This window comes from Epinephelus lanceolatus, chromosome 6 (assembly GCF_041903045.1).
Source record: "Epinephelus lanceolatus isolate andai-2023 chromosome 6, ASM4190304v1, whole genome shotgun sequence".
Taxonomy (NCBI): Eukaryota; Metazoa; Chordata; class Actinopteri; order Perciformes; family Serranidae; genus Epinephelus; species Epinephelus lanceolatus.
The window spans coordinates 46,988,278-47,006,343 of record NC_135739.1 but is presented as its reverse complement, the minus strand read 5'-3'; the positions used below and the strand labels follow the sequence as shown (position 1 = coordinate 47,006,343).

Sequence of the window (18,066 nt, the reverse complement as noted above, 5' to 3'; positions counted from 1 at the left end):
GATCCTAGGGTCATTCACTGATTCCCTATTAAACTGTATAAATTCTGTACATTTTTCCTCAAATTGTATTCTGAAATTCTCATCCTTCAATAAGGTTGTATTTAGCCGCCATCTGGCCGCACGAGCTGGAGTGTTGTCGATGGACACTGCAGAAAACAGCCTTATGATCTGTGATAGTCATAGGCAATAGAGAACAATTTATAATATTAGAGAAAATGTTCTTAGTGGCAAAGACAACATCAATTCTAGAAAAGGATTTATGCCTAGCTGAAAGGTGGGAAAAATCACATTCAGTTGGGTTGACCATACGCCAGATGTCTATTACCCCCAGATGAAATGTCTATTGACGCAGAGCCGCTGATGTAGATTTTTGCTCACTACTTTCATATATGCCAGTCCTATCTTTTTCATGATTCCACACAGCATTAAAATCTGCTCCTATTATGAGAGAGTAATCTGTGAGGTCTAAAAGCATTTTAGTAAGTGTATCATAGAATTTCTTATCAAAAGAATTGGGAGCATATACTGATACCAATGCAATGTTCTTGTTGTATAACTGCATTTTAACTATCGCAATCCTTCCTTGAGTATCTTGGGTTTGTTCTATAATTCCAATATTAAGGTTACGTCTTACCACAATTGCTACTCCTTTAGACTTTGTGTTTGCTGAGGAAAAACCTATAACATGATATAATCTATTACTCAATCTAGCTGCATCCTTGGTCACCAGATGGGTCTCTTGCAGTAAGGCAATGTCTGCTCTTTTTTTCCAAAGTATCTCTAATATACTCGCCCTCTTATGAGGGATATTAAGGCCGCTCACATTCAAAGATAAAATATTCAACTCAACCATGGATGATTCGTAGAAAGTGCATTGGAATCAAACTAAAAGGAGAACATAGGCAGCTATCACTACTCCTCTGTAACATAGATAAAACTTGATTGCAAATGATTTCATTTCCATTGTTTAATGCAGCATATCGTTGTCCATAAAAAAGGTCCGGTCCCATCCCACAATTGGCAACCCATACCAACCCAAGCAACAAAAACAATAAACTACACATAGGATCAAACAAACATATCCCGTATCGCCCTTCCCACCCCAAAATCAGATGGAAAAACAAGGGGACATGACCAAGATGGCAGAGTAGGTAAACTCAGCTCCTCTCCCCCGCAATTGTTTGAGCAAACTTTCTATTGTTATCGAAACAGACTCCACTTAGCTTTAACAGTGGTAAATTTAACAAGTTTCATTGTTTGATGTGGCAATGACAACAACGCGATCACGTGGCAATAAAGAGAAAATGACGAACAAAACAAATGGATCCGGTGGAGACTAATGACAGCCAACTGACAACGGCGTCTCTCGAAGCCACACTACAAAGATATTTCAACTTGGCCGAGAAAAATACCAATGAAAGATTTGATCGCTTGGAGTCTAAGCTGGTAACAATGCAAGCAACCTTAACCAAACACGATGAAGAAATTAAAACCCAGCGTGCAATTACGTCAAAGATGCAGGAGCGCTTACAGAAAGTGGAAACAACGGCCGCTCAAAACAGTGAATTGAGGAAGTTACGGATATGGAGGACAGAGACAGAACCTGCGGGTGTTATTCCTCAAAGAGGGTGAGGAGAAGGACAATGTGTTAGCCTACCTTTCTGCTAACATCCCCAAGTGGTTCCCAGCCCTCGCTAATAAAACTCCTGAGGTCATGAGAGCGCATCGCATGAGACAACAGCGAGAGCACTCATCTGCTACTCGAGTCCTGATCTTCAGATGCCTTCGTTTCACGGATAGAGACCGCATCCTGAAGGAGTCCAGGAAGAACTCAGTGGAGATCGCCAGCCACACCATCCTCTTCACTGCGGACTTCAGCGACCACACTATGAAGCGCAGACGACCCTGCTACCCGGTGATGAACAGAGCTCGTGTCCTGGGTATGCAAGCCTTCTTAATCTACCCGGCTACCATCAGACTGATCAATGGTTCCGATCAGCTTTTATTCCGAGAGGTGTCGGAGGCAGAGAAGTACATCACTTCATTTGAGGATAAGTAACATAAGCAATCAACTTGAGACTATTGTTTACCACTGTAGTTCCTCATACTACACAGACTCCTTGACTCAGTGGCCGGAGAAGAGGAGCCTACTTGTTTCACCACTGTTGTTTTGTATATGAGCTAAAATGAAATTAAGTTTATGTTAGCTTGCTCAATTAATTACTACCCTTATCTGAGCTATAGCACAAAATAAGAAGTATTATTCTCACTTAATATTTCACATTGGGTGCTGTCACTGTTGTTACAATGGGGATGATGATTATTGTTATTATTGTTTCCACCATTGACTATGGTATTATCTCTATTGATTTGCGTTGGAATGGATGTGGAGATGTGGATTTGTGTGTACAGGGATGGGAGAGATGTGCTGTGTGTGTGTGTGTGTGTGTGTGTGTGTGTGTGTGTGTGTATGTGTGAATCTCTAATGTGTGAGTAGTTATGTGTTAATGTCATGTTATGTATATGTTTTATTATTATTATTATGGTTATTTGTATTACATATTTTGTCTATATTATTCTTTTTTTTTTTCTTTTTTTTCCCTTGGCAAGCAGTGGGGCTGGTTTTTTGTTTGTGCTTTGTGCTAGGAGTGATTGCCCTGTTCGTATGGGGGGGTGTATGTGAGTGATTATGAATGTGTGACAGTTGTCAATCAAGGAAATAACCAACTAATCAGATAGGGTTAACTTTAAGGGAGAGGGGTGGGTATCTGCCCATCTTCTTACACTGTCACAACAAAATGATGGGGGGTGGACTTCGGATGGCGATATAGATGTTAATTAATTTTGTACATTCTTAACAATATAGAGTGATGGACTTCTGAATTGACCATAGGTTGCAACGTGGTAAGTTTTTGTCACAATTCAGTGGATGTGCTGAAAAACTTTCAACTGTGTAGGACACACTGGTGATTTATTATGATTTTTTGAAGTATGGAATGTAAAATGTCTTTTTTTTTTATGTAACGTAGATTTAACGTAATAAGCCACGCCTCCTTTAAGCAATCACTTTCAGATTCTGTGCTTTGACTGAGACATGGCCCTAGATGATGCAAACTAAGTTTCGTACAAATATCTCTGGCATCAACTTTTTGCTTGTGTAGCGCCCAGTATTGGTTGATTTGATCAGCCTTTCATGGTATGATTCAGATACTTATGTCGACATTTCCTACAAGTTTTGTGACAATTGGCTCAACGGTTAAGGAGTAAAAGCCATGTATGTGCTGAGCCACGCCCCCTCTAAAGTTCATTGGTCAAGATCATCAAAACACAATGACATATCAAGAAGAAAGCGGATCTTAAGGATATTGTAGATTTTCGTAGAACTCCTTCACCAGACCATTTGTTTAGAGTTTCATGTCAATCTGACACACGGTGCGAGGGTGGTGGCTTTTCAAAACCAAATTTTCCTTGAGCTTAATCATAGCGTCCCCATCTGGCTGACTGGCATTTTCATATTTTGAGCATCAATTGTATGGAGCTACATTAGGGTCAAATGTTTTGTATTTGAAAAAATAAAATTTGAAACTGAAAATTCATGTGTTGATCTTGAATTTTGAAAAATACAACAATGTATTCAAAATAAAAATAAGTGTATGAAACTTTTATAATTTTGATTCACTTTGGTAATTCTTTTGAATGAATAATTTATTTTCACTTTTCACTTCCATATATATTTTAACATTTCAGGTCTTATTTTTTTCAGTTCAGATCTTATATTTTACAGTTTCAAATCTTATTTTTTCAGTTTCAAATCTTTTTTTTCGCTTTCAGATCCTTTTTTTTCCAGTTTAAAATCTGTTTTTTGAGTTTCAGACTTTTGACCCTGATGTGGCGTGGGGGGCGTGGCATCAGCTGAGAGGGGTGTGACAGTGCCTTCAGGGAACATAGGAACTAAAAAAATTCTGACTCAACACTTACATACACCATATTTATGTGACTGGCAGTGTAAAAATTGATGCCAGTGACAAACTTCCATTTAGAAATCTGTTTTAGACAGTACTGAGCACCAATTGCGGTGTAAGAGCGATAAATTATGCCAGATTTTGCAGTTCAACAGCCACATTTTAAGTGCTGATATGTCCGATTTTCACATAGCACTGTGAACGCATATCGGACATATCAGCACTTAAAATGTGGCTGTTGAACTGCAAAATCTGGCATAAGTTATCACTCTTATACCGCAATTGGTGCTCAGTACTGTCTAAAACAGATTTCTAAATGGAAGTTTGTCACTGGCATCAATTTTTACACTGCCAGTCACATGAATATGGTGTATATAAGTGTTGAGTCAGAATTGTTTTAGTTCCTACGTTACCTGAAGGCACTGTCACTCATGATTCCACACCCCTCTCAGTTGATGCCACGCCCCCCACGCCACATCAGGGTCAAAAAAATGAAACTCAAAAAACAGATTTGAAACTGAAAAAAAAAAAAGATCTGAAAGTAAACAAAAGATTTGAAAGTGAAAAAAAGATTTGAAAGTGAAAAAATATGATTTGAAAAAATCATAAAAAAATAAAGATCTGAATCTGAAAAGATAAAACATGCAACTGAAAAAAATAAGACCTCAAATGTTAAAATATATATATGGAAGTGAAAAGTGAAAATAAATTATTCATCCAAAAGAATTACCAAAGTGAATCAAAATTATATTTAACCAGAAAAAAACGTTTCATACACTTATTTTTATTTTGAATACATTGTTGTATTTTTCAAAATTCAAGATCAACACATGAATTTTCAGTTTCAAATTTTATTTTTTCAAGTACAAAACATTTGACCCTAATGTAGCTCCATACATTTGCACACAACTTCCAATCACTGGTGAAAAGTTCATGTCTCTGCGATGTACCATCTCACAGGAATTTGCGAAAACATTTCTGAAGAATAACAATAATAATTAAAGCTGCCAGCAGCGATGAACAGACCCTCGCACCTTCACGCAACTCGGGGGGTGGGGGGGCTGGCAGTACGCCTTCTGACACGTCAGTTCATTTCTGTCAAAGTTAGACATCGCATGCAGGAGTGGCTTGGCATATCCTTGATACAGTGCTGGAATGACATATTTCACATTTTGTATCACTTCCTCCTTCCACTAGAGGGAGTTGGAGAGCTCACTAATTATGCATCATGTTTTTATACGTCAAATATACACCACAGCATGTAACTTTCACATGAATCGAAAAATAAGTGTTTGATGAGACCTACTTCCCGTCACCACTAGGTGGCACTATGAGTATCAGGAAATATTAGGGATGCACCGAAATGAAAATTTGTGGCCAAAGCCGAAGCCGAATATTATTAAACGCTTGGCCGAATACCGAGTACCGAATACCGAATATCATTGTTTAGTTTTTCATTAGTTTTTGCAGATGAACCCCCTCCAGATTAGTGTTGTCACGGTACCAAAATTGGGACCCACTGTGCGATACCAATGAAAATACCATGGTTCTGAGTAGTATCACAATACCACAGCGAAAATGAGGCAGATGTGCCTTTTGTCATTTATAAAAAGATAAGTCACTTTTCTATAATACATCAATGATATTTCAATGGAATAAATTACTTACTGACTTATTCATACTTCAAAAACAGCATCAATAAGTGATTAACATAGGGGGGATCAAAATAAAATAAATAAATAAAATAAAAATCAACCAGCCACCCTCCTCCCCTGACAAGTAAAGAACAGTCCCTTCATAAGTAATGAACAGTCTCTAAAGTGTGGTGAGGTTTGTGGGCCGTTACTGCCAGAAAGAGAGAAATGTGAACAGCTCGTTTCTCCTCTGACACGTCACATACCTGTGTTTGGCTGGCTTGGCTGTTCAGGTACTTCTGGGCAGTCATGACACCAAGAAGAGGATATTATTGGAACCGACTTCTCCGTCACCCGGTAAGCCGATGGCCACCGTAATTGACAGGAATACATTAACGTTACTGTCTGTGTCTGTGACCCCCGTTCAACCCACAATCAGTGGGATTCGCCTTTCGTTTCTGCTGCTGGTTGAAATCTGTAGGCTGCTCGCACAGTGTGCTGAATGATTTAAGCCTATTTTGCTTGCTCAAAACTATTTTTAGTCGCAAATGCGAGTGCCGTGACGGGCGGATCGCCACACTACTGACATTTTATTCCGCCCGTCACGGCACGCCGTTTGATTGCGTTATCAAAACGCTGCTATTATTCGGCCTTGCTTTTAACTTATTCAACCGAATACCGAATGTGTGTTTTTTTGCAATATTCGGCCGAATATATTCGGTTACTGAATATTCGGTGCATCCCTAGGAAATATGGTAACGAAAATGTGTTCAGGGCAGGACTAATATAAATCACGTGAAGTTTGGTGGAGACTGGACCATTTATGCCAACGCTACAGCAATTTTGTTTTTCATGGCGAGACCTCAAGATTCAACGCTCGGCAGCAGGCGCACCATTCAACATTGGGCAAATCCTGTAATAACTTTTGGTCACAACGTAGTCACACTTACATACACCAAGTTTGGAGCCAATCTGATTAAATCTGTAGGACAAGTTCGTTAATTTACAAGCCCTGGAAATGGGCAAAAATGCACAAAAGTGGCACAAGTAAATTCAAAATGGCGGACTTCCTGTTGGGTTTGGAGCATGGCTCCAAGAGGCTTTTTTGTATGTGATAGAGTGTTAAAGGTGCCTACCAAGTTTCATACATGCAGGTCAAACCAGCTTTGGTGGCTGCTTAATTGAAATATTCTAGGGGGCGCTGTTGAGCCATTTTGGTGCATCAAAGCACAAAAATCACATCAGACAACAGGACTTGCAACCTGTGATGTGTATGCCACGTTTGGTGAGTTTTCAAGCATCCCTTATCCCTTCAAAACAACATTGTGTTTAATGGCGAACAAGGACTTAGATCAGCAAGTTTGAGGTGGGTCTGATTAATCTGCTAGAAGCGAGACATCAAAGAATGTATAAAGTAACTTTCTCTTGCCAGTAGGTGGCGCTATGGCAGTGATTCAAAATTCCTCTGTAGATGTGTTCAGGGATGGACTGTCATCATATGTGTCAAGTTTTGGCAAGATATTCCCACGTGGAGTCAAGTTACAGCAACGTTTATCATCACAGCGAAATATCAAAGTTTGCCGCCAGACCATGGCCACTCCCTTTTCTGCAATAAAGCATCATCAACGTCTTATGGCTTTTTTCACCAGGTTTGAGGTGGATCTGGTCAATTCTGTAAGAGATGTACATTAAAGTCTAAAACATGACAGTAGGGGGCGCTATATTTATCTCTAATTATTGACATGTAGATGTGTTCAGGGCGGGACTGGCATCAATCCTGTGAAGTTTGGGCAAGATTGGACCATGTATGCTGGAGTTATAAACTACTTCCTGTTTAGTGGCGACACCCCTAACTTTGACGCCATCCCACAGTCATACGCATTGACGAAAACTCAAGCTTTTGATAACTTTTCATCTTCAAGGTCTTGGGATGGGACAGACCAAGGTTTTAAGTCGATCAGATGAAATCTCTAGGACTAGTTCATTCATTTAGGACCCCTGGAAATGGCCAAAAATGCACCAAAATTGCACAGTAAATTCAAAATGGCCGACTTCCTGTTGGGTTTAGAGCATGCCTCCAAGAGGCTTTTTTGTACGTCTCTGAGCATTACATAAGCCTGCCAAGTTTCATACATGTAGGTTAAACTAGCTTCAGGGGCTGCTTCCTCAAACTTTTGTAGGGGGCGCTACTGAGCCATTTTTTGGAACCCATGCACGAGACCCTTAAAATATCAAATTTTTCATCAGTCCTGATATATCTGCAAAGTTTCATGAGTTTTCAGGTATGTTAAGCCTCCCAATAAGGCAATTCATTTGGAGGAGGAAGAAGAAGAAGAAGAAGAAGAAGAAGAAGAAGAAGAAGAAGAAGAAGAAGAAATCCTTGCACTGCTAGGTGCTCGGGCCCTAATAATAATAATAATAATAAAAAATCCTTGCATTTCAATAGGGTCCTCACACCGCTAGGTGCTCAGGCCCTAATAATAAACAGCGCGAGTTCAATAGGGTCCTCCGCGGACGACTTCGTCGTTGCTCGGGCCCTAATAATAAATAATAATAAACAGCGTGATTACAATAGGGTTCTCACGGACGACTTTGTCGTCGCTCGGGCCCTAATAATAATAAACAGCGCGATTACTACACACATATATATATATATATATATATATATATATATATATGTACACTGAACAAAAATATAAACACAACACTTTTGTTTTTGCTCCCATTTTTCTTGAGCTGAACTCAAAGATCTAAAACATTTTCTATACACACAAAAGACCATTTCCCTCAAATATTGTTCACAAATCTGTCTAAATCTGTGTTAGTGAGCACTTCTCCTTTGCCGAGATAATCCATCCCACCTCACAGGTGTGGCATATCAAGATGCTGATTAGACAGCATGAATGTTGCACAGGTGTGCCTTAGGCTGGCCACAATAAAAGGCCACTCTGAAATGTGCAGTTTTGCTTTATTGGGGGGGTCAGAAAACCAGTCAGTATCTGGTGTGACCACCATTTGCCTCACGCAGTGCAACACATCACCTTCGCATAGAGTTGATCAGGTTGTTGATTGTGGCCTGTGGAATGTTGGTCCACTCCTCTTCAATGGCTGTGCGAAGTTGCTGGATATTGGCAGGAACTGGAACACGCTGTCGTATACGCCGATCCAGAGCATCCCAAACATGCTCAATGGGTGACCTGTCCGGTGAGAATGCTGGCCATGCAAGAACTGGGATGTTTTCAGCTTCCAGGAATTGTGCACAGATCCTTGCAACATGGGGCCGTGCATTATCATGCTGCAACATGAGGTGGTGGTTGTGGATGAATGGCACAACAATGGGCCTCAGGATCTCGTCACGGTATCTCTGTGCATTCAAAATGGTATCAATAAAATGCACCTGTGTTTGTTGTCCATAACATACGCCTGCCCATACCATAACCCCACCGCCACCATGGGCCACTCGATCCACAACATTGACATCAGCAAACCGCTCACCCACACGACGCCACACACGCTGTCTGCCATCTGCCCTGAACAGTGAAAACCGGGATTCATCCGTGAAGAGAACATCTCTCCAACATGCCAGACGCCATCGAATGTGAGCATTTGCCCACTCAAGTCGGTTATGACGACGAACTGCAGTCAGGTCGAGACCCCGATGAGGACGACGAGCATAAAACTGAACATTTTAGAGTGGCCTTTCATTGTGGCCAGCCTAAGGCACACCTGTGCAATAATCATGCTGTCTAATCAGCATCTTGATATGCCACACCTGTGAGGTGGGATGGATTATCTCGGTATATATATATGTACATATATATATACATACATATATACATAAATATATATATATATATATATATATACATATATACAGTACAGGCCAAAAGTTTGGACACACCTTCTCATTCAATGCGTTTTCTTTATTTTCATGACTATTTACATTGTAGATTCTCACTGAAGGCATCAAAACTATGAATGAACACATGTGGAGTTATGTACTTAACAAAAAAAGGTGAAATAACTGAAAACATGTTTTATATTCTAGTTTCTTCAAAATAGCCACCCTTTGCTCTGATTACTGCTTTGCACACTCTTGGCATTCTCTCCATGAGCTTCAAGAGGTAGTCACCTGAAATGGTTTCCACTTCACAGGTGTGCCTTATCAGGGTTAATTAGTGGAATTTCTTGCTTTATCAATGGGGTTGGGACCATCAGTTGTGTTGTGCAGAAGTCAGGTTAATACACAGCCGACAGCCCTATTGGACAACTGTTAAAATTCATATTATGGCAAGAACCAATCAGCTAACTAAAGAAAAACCAGTGGCCATCATTACTTTAAGAAATGAAGGTCAGTCAGTCCGGAAAATTGCAAAAACTTTAAATGTGTCCCCAAGTGGAGTCGCAAAAACCATCAAGCACTACAACGAAACTGGCACACATGAGGACCGACCCAGGAAAGGAAGACCAAGAGTCACCTCTGCTTCTGAGGATAAGTTCATCCGAGTCACCAGCCTCAGAAATGGCAAGTTAACAGCAGCTCAGATCAGAGACCAGATGAATGCCACACAGAGTTCTAGCAGCAGACCCATCTCTAGAACAACTGTTAAGAGGAGACTGCGCCAATCAGGCCTTCATGGTCAAATAGCTGCTAGGAAACCACTGCTAAGGAGAGGCAACAAGCAGAAGAGATTTGTTTGGGCCAAGAAACACAAGGAATGGACATTAGACCAGTGGAAATCTGTGCTTTGGTCTGATGAGTCCAAATTTGAGATCTTTGGTTCCAACCGCCGTGTCTTTGTGAGACGCAGAAAAGGTGAACGGATGGATTCCACATGCCTGGTTCCCACTGTGAAGCATGGAGGAGGAGGTGTGATGGTGTGGGGGTGTTTTGCTGGTGACACTGTTGGGGATTTATTCAAAATTGAAGGCACACTGAACCAGCATGGCTACCACAGCATCCTGCAGCGACATGCCATCCCATCCGGTTTGCGTTTAGTTGGACCATCATTTATTTTTCAACAGGACAATGACCCCAAACACACCTCCAGGCTGTGTAAGGGCTATTTGACCAAGAAGGAGAGTGATGGAGTGCTGCGGCAGATGACCTGGCCTCCACAGTCACCGGACCTGAACCCAATCCAGATGGTTTGGGGTGAGCTGGACCGCAGAGTGAAGGCAAAGGGGCCAACAAGTGCTAAACACCTCTGGGAACTCCTTCAAGACTGTTGGAAAACCATTTCAGGTGACTACCTCTTGAAGCTCATGGAGAGAATGCCAAGAGTGTGCAAAGCAGTAATCAGAGCAAAGGGTGGCTATTTTGAAGAAACTAGAATATAAAACATGTTTTCAGTTATTTCACCTTTTTTTGTTAAGTACATAACTCCACATGTGTTCATTCATAGTTTTGATGCCTTCAGTGAGAATCTACAATGTAAATAGTCATGAAAATAAAGAAAACGCATTGAATGAGAAGGTGTGTCCAAACTTTTGGCCTGTACTGTATATTAGGTAGGATCTGTGTGTTTATTTTGCTTGCTTTCTTTAGAATACGTGTTTTTGGAATCATACTTGTTGTCTCTTTGATGTTGCATTAGAGTGACTGAATCATCAGCTACTGTGTCAAGAACTCAAAAATCCCTCAGCCTTTACTATTAATATGGTAATTTTGGTTGTAGTTATTAATTTAATTATTAAGTAACAAATCGATAGTTTAGTATATTGCAATTGGCAATGTGTTTGGCAATTATTTTTTCTTTTTCGGGAATGGTGCCCCACAAGGTGATTTTATGTAAATCAAGTCACATTATTTAACATAATTAATCATTATTGGTAATAATGATTGACATCATGTCAATACTATTCATGAGCACTTGCCTGTTCATGTTGCTGATGTAGGACTTCTGCGATGTTACTCTCCACTGCTCTGAGCTGCTGATAGATGTGATGTAGGAACTCGACGAGGTCTGTTCTGTCAAGCTGACAGCCCTGTACCAAAACCTGCAGGGGGAAATGAGGCTGTCAGAGAACTGCAACAACATCTGCAGCAGCTATATGCATCACACTGAAACAAACCAGGGCTCTATGTTTACATTTTTAGGGGCACATGATGCAAGGATAAGATGATCTGACCAAGCAATTTCAAGATATAGGATATTCTTGGGACCTAACAAAGGACAGGATTGCATTGTGCTTCATTAATGCATCCTTCTTCAAACAGCATAGAGGTTGCTTATTCAAGTCCTTCATTGAATCCATCTAGGTTTTCATTTGCTGCAGTGAGGGACAGGTGTACTCTTGGAACCTGTGACATCACCGTTGGGTGTGGTTACAGGATCAACAGAGCACACTTCTGACATCCTACAGTGATGCCGACTAGGGTTGTGCCGATGGGCGATCCGATCCGATCTTTTTTAAATGACGATGCAATCGCAAGGTGTGGGGGGGGAGACAGCGCGTGTGTGGAGCGTGCTGATGAGATCGAGGCTGAACGAGGCTGAGTGAGAGGAGACAGAGGGAGGCTGCTTAGTGAGAGAGCGGAGGGGGGGATCAACGCCTTCACCCACTCGACACAAGCATACTCGGGCGTACTATAGGCGGAGCGGACTCTGCGAGGAATGTCCGCAGTCATTCGGGCTTTCATAGTCGAGCGCACTTCCGCGTTGTAGTTTCCTGTAAAAATGTCCGTGAAAAATCCCCGCGATGTGAAAAATACATGCCGAGCAGTCACTGGTGCGCGGAGCGGAGTCCGCGCGGTCGTAAAATCTGCGCTTTGCGCGCACAGGGCTTGCGGACGTCCACTTTGAGTACGTGCGGACCTCCGCGGTATCCGTATCAAACAACACAATGTCAGGAGAAATTGAAAAGATATGCCGTCTATGTAAAGTTAACTTGGTAATTAAGAAGCCATAGTCTTAAGCCAGGGTTTTCCCTGCCTATCTAAGACAAAGGCGGGCCGCCTGTGTGATTTTGGCCGCCGCCTTGGTTAAAGCGTGTGTGTGTGCATGGGGGGGTGTTCAGATGTAGCGTCTTTTGCGCGCACAAACCCATTACTGTCAATGTTGACGCGCATCATACGCGCTCGCAACCCAAAGCGATGCCGTAGCGGCGCACATTCGGTGCGATGCACTCATTTTTTCGTCCAGAACACAGCTCCACGGACCTGCTTCTCCCTCCAGTATTGTGTCAGATCCCGGTTCCCCCTCGGGCTGTGTCTCTCCTGCTGTTTCCGACAGCGCTCTGCCCCATCTGAAAGGTGAAGGAAGCCCTTATGTGCAAAGAAGTCGCCTCCGAGATGTAGAATGTGTATTATAGAAGAGAAACACACATTTCAGGACCCCTGACTTGTATCATCAGAACAGACGTGTCCTGTAATTTGCAGCCTCCTTTCATATTTAATAGAGGGGGGACAATGCCTGACAGTAATATTCTCAGCTGTCAGGATGTGCCTGCTGTAAAGGGTAAATATAATCATAGAGGGCTGAAAATCACAGGACATGTCTATTCTGATTATACAAGTCAGCAGTGTAAAGCTCAAGCATGTGGGGGCCTCCTTTCATATTTAATAGAGGGGGAGAGTGTATCTTAAAGTACAGCTGTCAAGATGCCCCCCGCCACAGGCCTTTGCCACCTTGGTCTCAAAAAAACCCAGGGGAAACCCTGTAAGCTGATTGATACTTCTGCATCGAATCAGTGCCGTACCTACAGCGTAGGCTCTGCATCGACCATACACTGTAGCCTGACACTCACCTACCCAGAAATATAACTACACGTCGCAGCAACGCAGACTTCCTGTCTATTTTTGTAAGATGAAAACCATTTTCCTCAGTGGAAACTAGGCTTTTATCTACTTTTATTTCACAAATAAGAAACAATGAATTGTGAAGACTGTCTCAACAAAATAGCATTTTAAGTCTTATGTGGTATTCATCCTGGCTTCATTTGAGTAGAGGAAATCTCCACTAGTCATGTGGCTAATTTATACAATGTAAAATACCTAGGCCTGTGCCAATAATGCATGTTGTATTTGTCTGGAAAACGTGTTTAGTATATGACAGTTGTTTTGTCGGTGAACCTTTTGAGTTGAAATGGAGCCAAATTTTGTAAAGTTACCTTTGTTAAATGTTGCTGTTGTTCCTGACTTCATATGAGTAGAGGAAATCTCTGCTTGCCGCTAAGCTTATTTATGCAATGTAAAATGACATAGGCTCGTGCTACTAACTTTAGCATGATTTATTTGTGGGGAAAATGTGACCAGCAAAAGACAAGTGTTTTGTCTGTGAATCCTGCGAGTTATAATGAAGCCAATTTGTGTACTTATGTTTGAAATTGTCTCTATTAAGCCATGTTTATGTGTGTTTTGGGTGTGTCTTGAATCAACCAAATTTTACAGCACTACACAGAAACCCCACCGCTGACTAGTGTTTTGAAAGGGCGACTGCAGAGTGACATAGGCACACTGCCGCACAAGTATAAACGCTCACAATGGCATAGGCCACGTGCTTAGGTTCTACTTAGAGCTGACGCACAAGTATAAATCTGCCTTTAAACATTCATACTAGATCATTTATTCCAAGGCCTTTGAACCTTTTTTGGGATATTTGGATACATAAATGTGTACATAAAACACCAGTGGACAAAAACAGGATGACAAGTAAGCTACTATAATGACCTGATGGGAAGTGAGGCCAATAATTGATGAATACGCCAAGATGGTGATGAAGATCTTTGGTTTGAAAAGTTGATCAGTTCCAGGAACTTTGAATGGTTGAGCAAGACCAGCCAGACACCTCGACAGGGCGTGAAACACCTCATCGAAGATCATTTCTCCTGTGCTGTCATCCTGAACAAGAGAAAACAATACATACCTCATTTCATTTCTGCACTCAGCAACCTCTGTTTTGTCAGATAGAAGGTATTACTCTTGTGAGTTAAGGTCCATACTGATACACACACAGCACCTGTCAAACAGTAGCATTAAAGGTAGAGTCTGGAGGATTTTCCATTTGCTCTTTGTAAACACACATTCAAATTTGGCCTCTCCTATCAGGCTCAACTCTCCCGGGTGTACGGAGCCCGGAGGTACAGAAGGCTTCACAGAAGAGGTTCTAGCAAGGCTCGCGCTGGTGCACGCTCGGACACGCTCAGGCACGGCACCTGCGCTCTCTCATTGGCTGGGGAAATCTCCGCCCAGAAGCGGTCCGAGCTCACAAAAACATCAAAATACAGTTAAGGGGCATCTGCTCTGCAAACAGAGTCACCACCACACATGAGTAGAAGCCCATAGGTGATGATTAAGCAGGATTTCATTTGTATATGTCTATATTTTGTTTTGTTTGAAAATCCTCCAGATCTTACCTTTAACAAAGAATCCCAAACTGCTTTAGTTTTGACATTGGACAGAGCAAATGATAGGATGACACAGAGTTAAATGCTCTATCCACCAGCAAAACACTGCTCACATTAGACTCTGACCAATACAGTTTTATCAATGCATATACCAATACCAATATTAATATTAGAAAGTAGAGCTAAGCAATGTGGACAGAAATTCATATCTCAGTATTTTCAGGCTGAATGGCGATACACAATGTACAGTGCCCTCCAAAAGTATTGGAACAGTGAGTCCAATTCGTTTACTTTTGTTGTAGACTGAAAACATTTGGGTTTGACATCAAAAGATGAATATGAGACAAGAGATCAACATTTCAGCTTTTATTTCCAGGTATTTACATCTGGATCTGATACACAACTTAGAAGATAGCATTATTTGTAATGGAACACAAAATTTTTAGGTGAGCAAAAGTATTGGAACATATAAACTTAAAATAGATTAAAGTGAATGAGACTTAATATTTAGTTGCAAATCCTTTGCTTTCAATAACTGCATCAAGCCTGTGACCCATTGACATCACCAAACGTTTGCATTCTTCTTTTGTGATGCTTTTCCAGGCTTTCACCACAGCCTCTTTCAGTTGTTGTTTGTTTTGGGGGGTTACTCCCTTCAGTCTCCTCTTCAGCAGGTAAAATGCATGCTCTATTGGGTTTAAGTCTGGAGACTGACTTGGCCAGTCTAAAACCTTCCACTTCTTGCCCCTGATGAACTCCTTTGTTGTTTTGGCAGTGTGTTTTGGGTCGTTATCTTGCTGCATGATGAAGGATCTCCCAATCAGTTTGGTTGCATCTTTCTTTAAATTAGCAGACAAAATGTTTCTGTAGACTTCTGAGTTCATTTTGCTGCTGCCATCATGTGTTACATCATCAATGAAGATGAAAGAGCCCGTCCCAGAAGAAGCCATGCAAGCCCAAGCCATGACATTACCTCCACCGTGTTTCACAGATGAGCTTGTATGTTTGGGATCATGAGCAGATCCTTTCTTTCTCCAAACTTTCGCCTTTCCATCACTTTGGAAAAAGTTCATCTTTGTCTCATCAGTCCATAAAACTTTTTCCCAGAATTTTTGAGGCTCATCTCTGTACCTTTTGGCAAATTCCAGCCTGGCCTTGCTATTCTTCTTGCTAATGAGTGGTTTGCATCTTCTGGTGTAGCCTCTGTACTTTTGTTCATGAAGTCTTCTGCGAACAGTAGATTGTGATACCTTCACTCCTGCCCTCTGGAGGTTGTTGCTGATGTCACTAACAGTTGTTTTAGGGTCGTTCTTTACAGCTCTCACAATGTTTCTCATCAACTGCTGATGTTTTCCTTGGTCTACCTGTTCGACGTCTGTTGCTTAGTACACCAGTGGTTTCTTTCTTCTTCAGGATATTCCAAATGGTTGTACTGGCTATGGCCAATGTTTGTGCAATGGCTCTGATTGATTGTCCATCTTCTCTCAGATTCACAATTGCTTCTTTTTCACCCATAGACAGCTCTCTGGTTTTCATGTTGGTTCCACCTCTAAATGCAGTCTGCACAGGCAAAACCTATCGTACCCAATCTGAAACTGAGCTCAGACATTCAGTGCTATTTATTGTTTGAATAATCAATGTAATTGGGAGACACCTGGGCAACAAAACACACCTGTCAGTCACATGTTCCAATACTTTTGCTCTCATGAAAAATGGGTGGGTTCAAACAAAAGGTGCTATCTTCTAAGTTGTGTATCAGATCCAGATGTAAATACCTGGAAATAAAAGCTGAAATGTTGATCTCTTGTCCCATATTCAACTTTTGATGTCAAACCCAAATATTTTCAGTCTACAACAGAAATAAAGGAATTGGCCTCACTGTTCCAATACTTTTGGAGGGCACTGTATACCTCAGTATTTTCAATGAAATGGGCTATATGTTCAGTTGCAAGTCAAAGCCACATTTGAGATGTCACCAGCTCTTTTATAAAAACAGGCTGGGATCAACACAAAAAAGCAAAAACAGGGATTTTTCCCTGTTTGAAAATATACAGCTGTATAACATGTAAATGAAAAATGATATCAAATAAATAGGGCTGTTATGTTGACTTTTTGCACATAGCACTGGAGCTAAAGAGGTTAACTGGATACCTTCAGCATTTTTCAACCTGGACCCTATTTCCCTGTGTAAATTGGTCAAAGAGACTGATGTGAACAATTGTTGAAATTGGTCCAGTACTAAGTATGGCTGCACCCATGGGCAACTCAGCAGTGGACAACTAAGATTTTATGTTGGATATTCTGTAGATATTATGGATACAAATAGATATTTTTCTACTGTGAAGAATTTACAGGACAAATATTGCAAATGAAACAAAATTGATATTTGTTGTTGGGGGAACATCACTCCACCACTTTTCTACCTAATTTGTGTCAAGCGCATTCATTCAGTAAACAGTGAATTTCCCCTCAGGGGGATTAATAAAAGTATATAAAATAAAAAATAAATAAATAAATAAAGTCACCAACCATTAAAGTGTGTTTAAGTCTTACCACAATCCCCGTGGAGGGGCTGAGGTCCAGCTCGATAATGAAGCGGTACCTCCGGGCCAGGAAGGTGGCTCGAGTGGATGGCATCAACTTGTAGGGGTACATGGTGGGGGAGAAATCTGCCTGCCATCCTTTAGGTAAAATACTCAGCAAGTCTAATTCATTCTCTGAGTTGAGCTGTAAATGAAGTGAGAATGAAACATGACATCAGCGTCTTATCATTCACAACATTCATGTGGTTCAGGAATTTTGTACTTCATTGTCCTTCAAATGTTAGTATGAATGTGGAGGACAGAGGCCACCAGAGTGACACTGAGACTGAAAGGTGAATGATAGCTAATGTCAGTGTTGGCTTTGTGGAGTCATTCATGGTCCACTACCGCAGGTACCACTCTTCACTAGAATACACCGATATATGCCACTTTTCTTTATGGGTGCTTTCACAACTGTAGTTGGGTTCATTTGGTCGCACTTTGGTTTGGTTCCTGTTCACACTGACTTTTTGCAAACAAACCAAGAGGAGTAAATATGAAGTCCTGCTGACTGACAGGCAACTCTTTGACAGACAGTTT

The 18,066-nt window shown here is 41.3% G+C and overlaps 1 protein-coding gene across 7 annotated transcripts in view; it reads right to left on the bottom strand.

Moving 5' to 3' along the window:
* szt2 (SZT2 subunit of KICSTOR complex) overlaps positions 1 to 18,066 on the bottom strand; it is a 421,207-nt gene that overhangs the window by 398,582 nt on the left and 4,559 nt on the right. For all 7 annotated transcript variants that reach the window (XM_033622785.2, XM_033622790.2, XM_033622786.2 and 4 more), the window contains exons 3-5: positions 17,498 to 17,671; positions 14,268 to 14,438; positions 11,474 to 11,596 (exon numbers count right to left, since the gene is read on the bottom strand). In XM_033622785.2, coding sequence (XP_033478676.2) covers positions 11,474 to 11,596; positions 14,268 to 14,438; positions 17,498 to 17,671 — 468 coding nt within the window. The remainder of the gene's footprint in view (positions 1 to 11,473; positions 11,597 to 14,267; positions 14,439 to 17,497; positions 17,672 to 18,066) is intronic.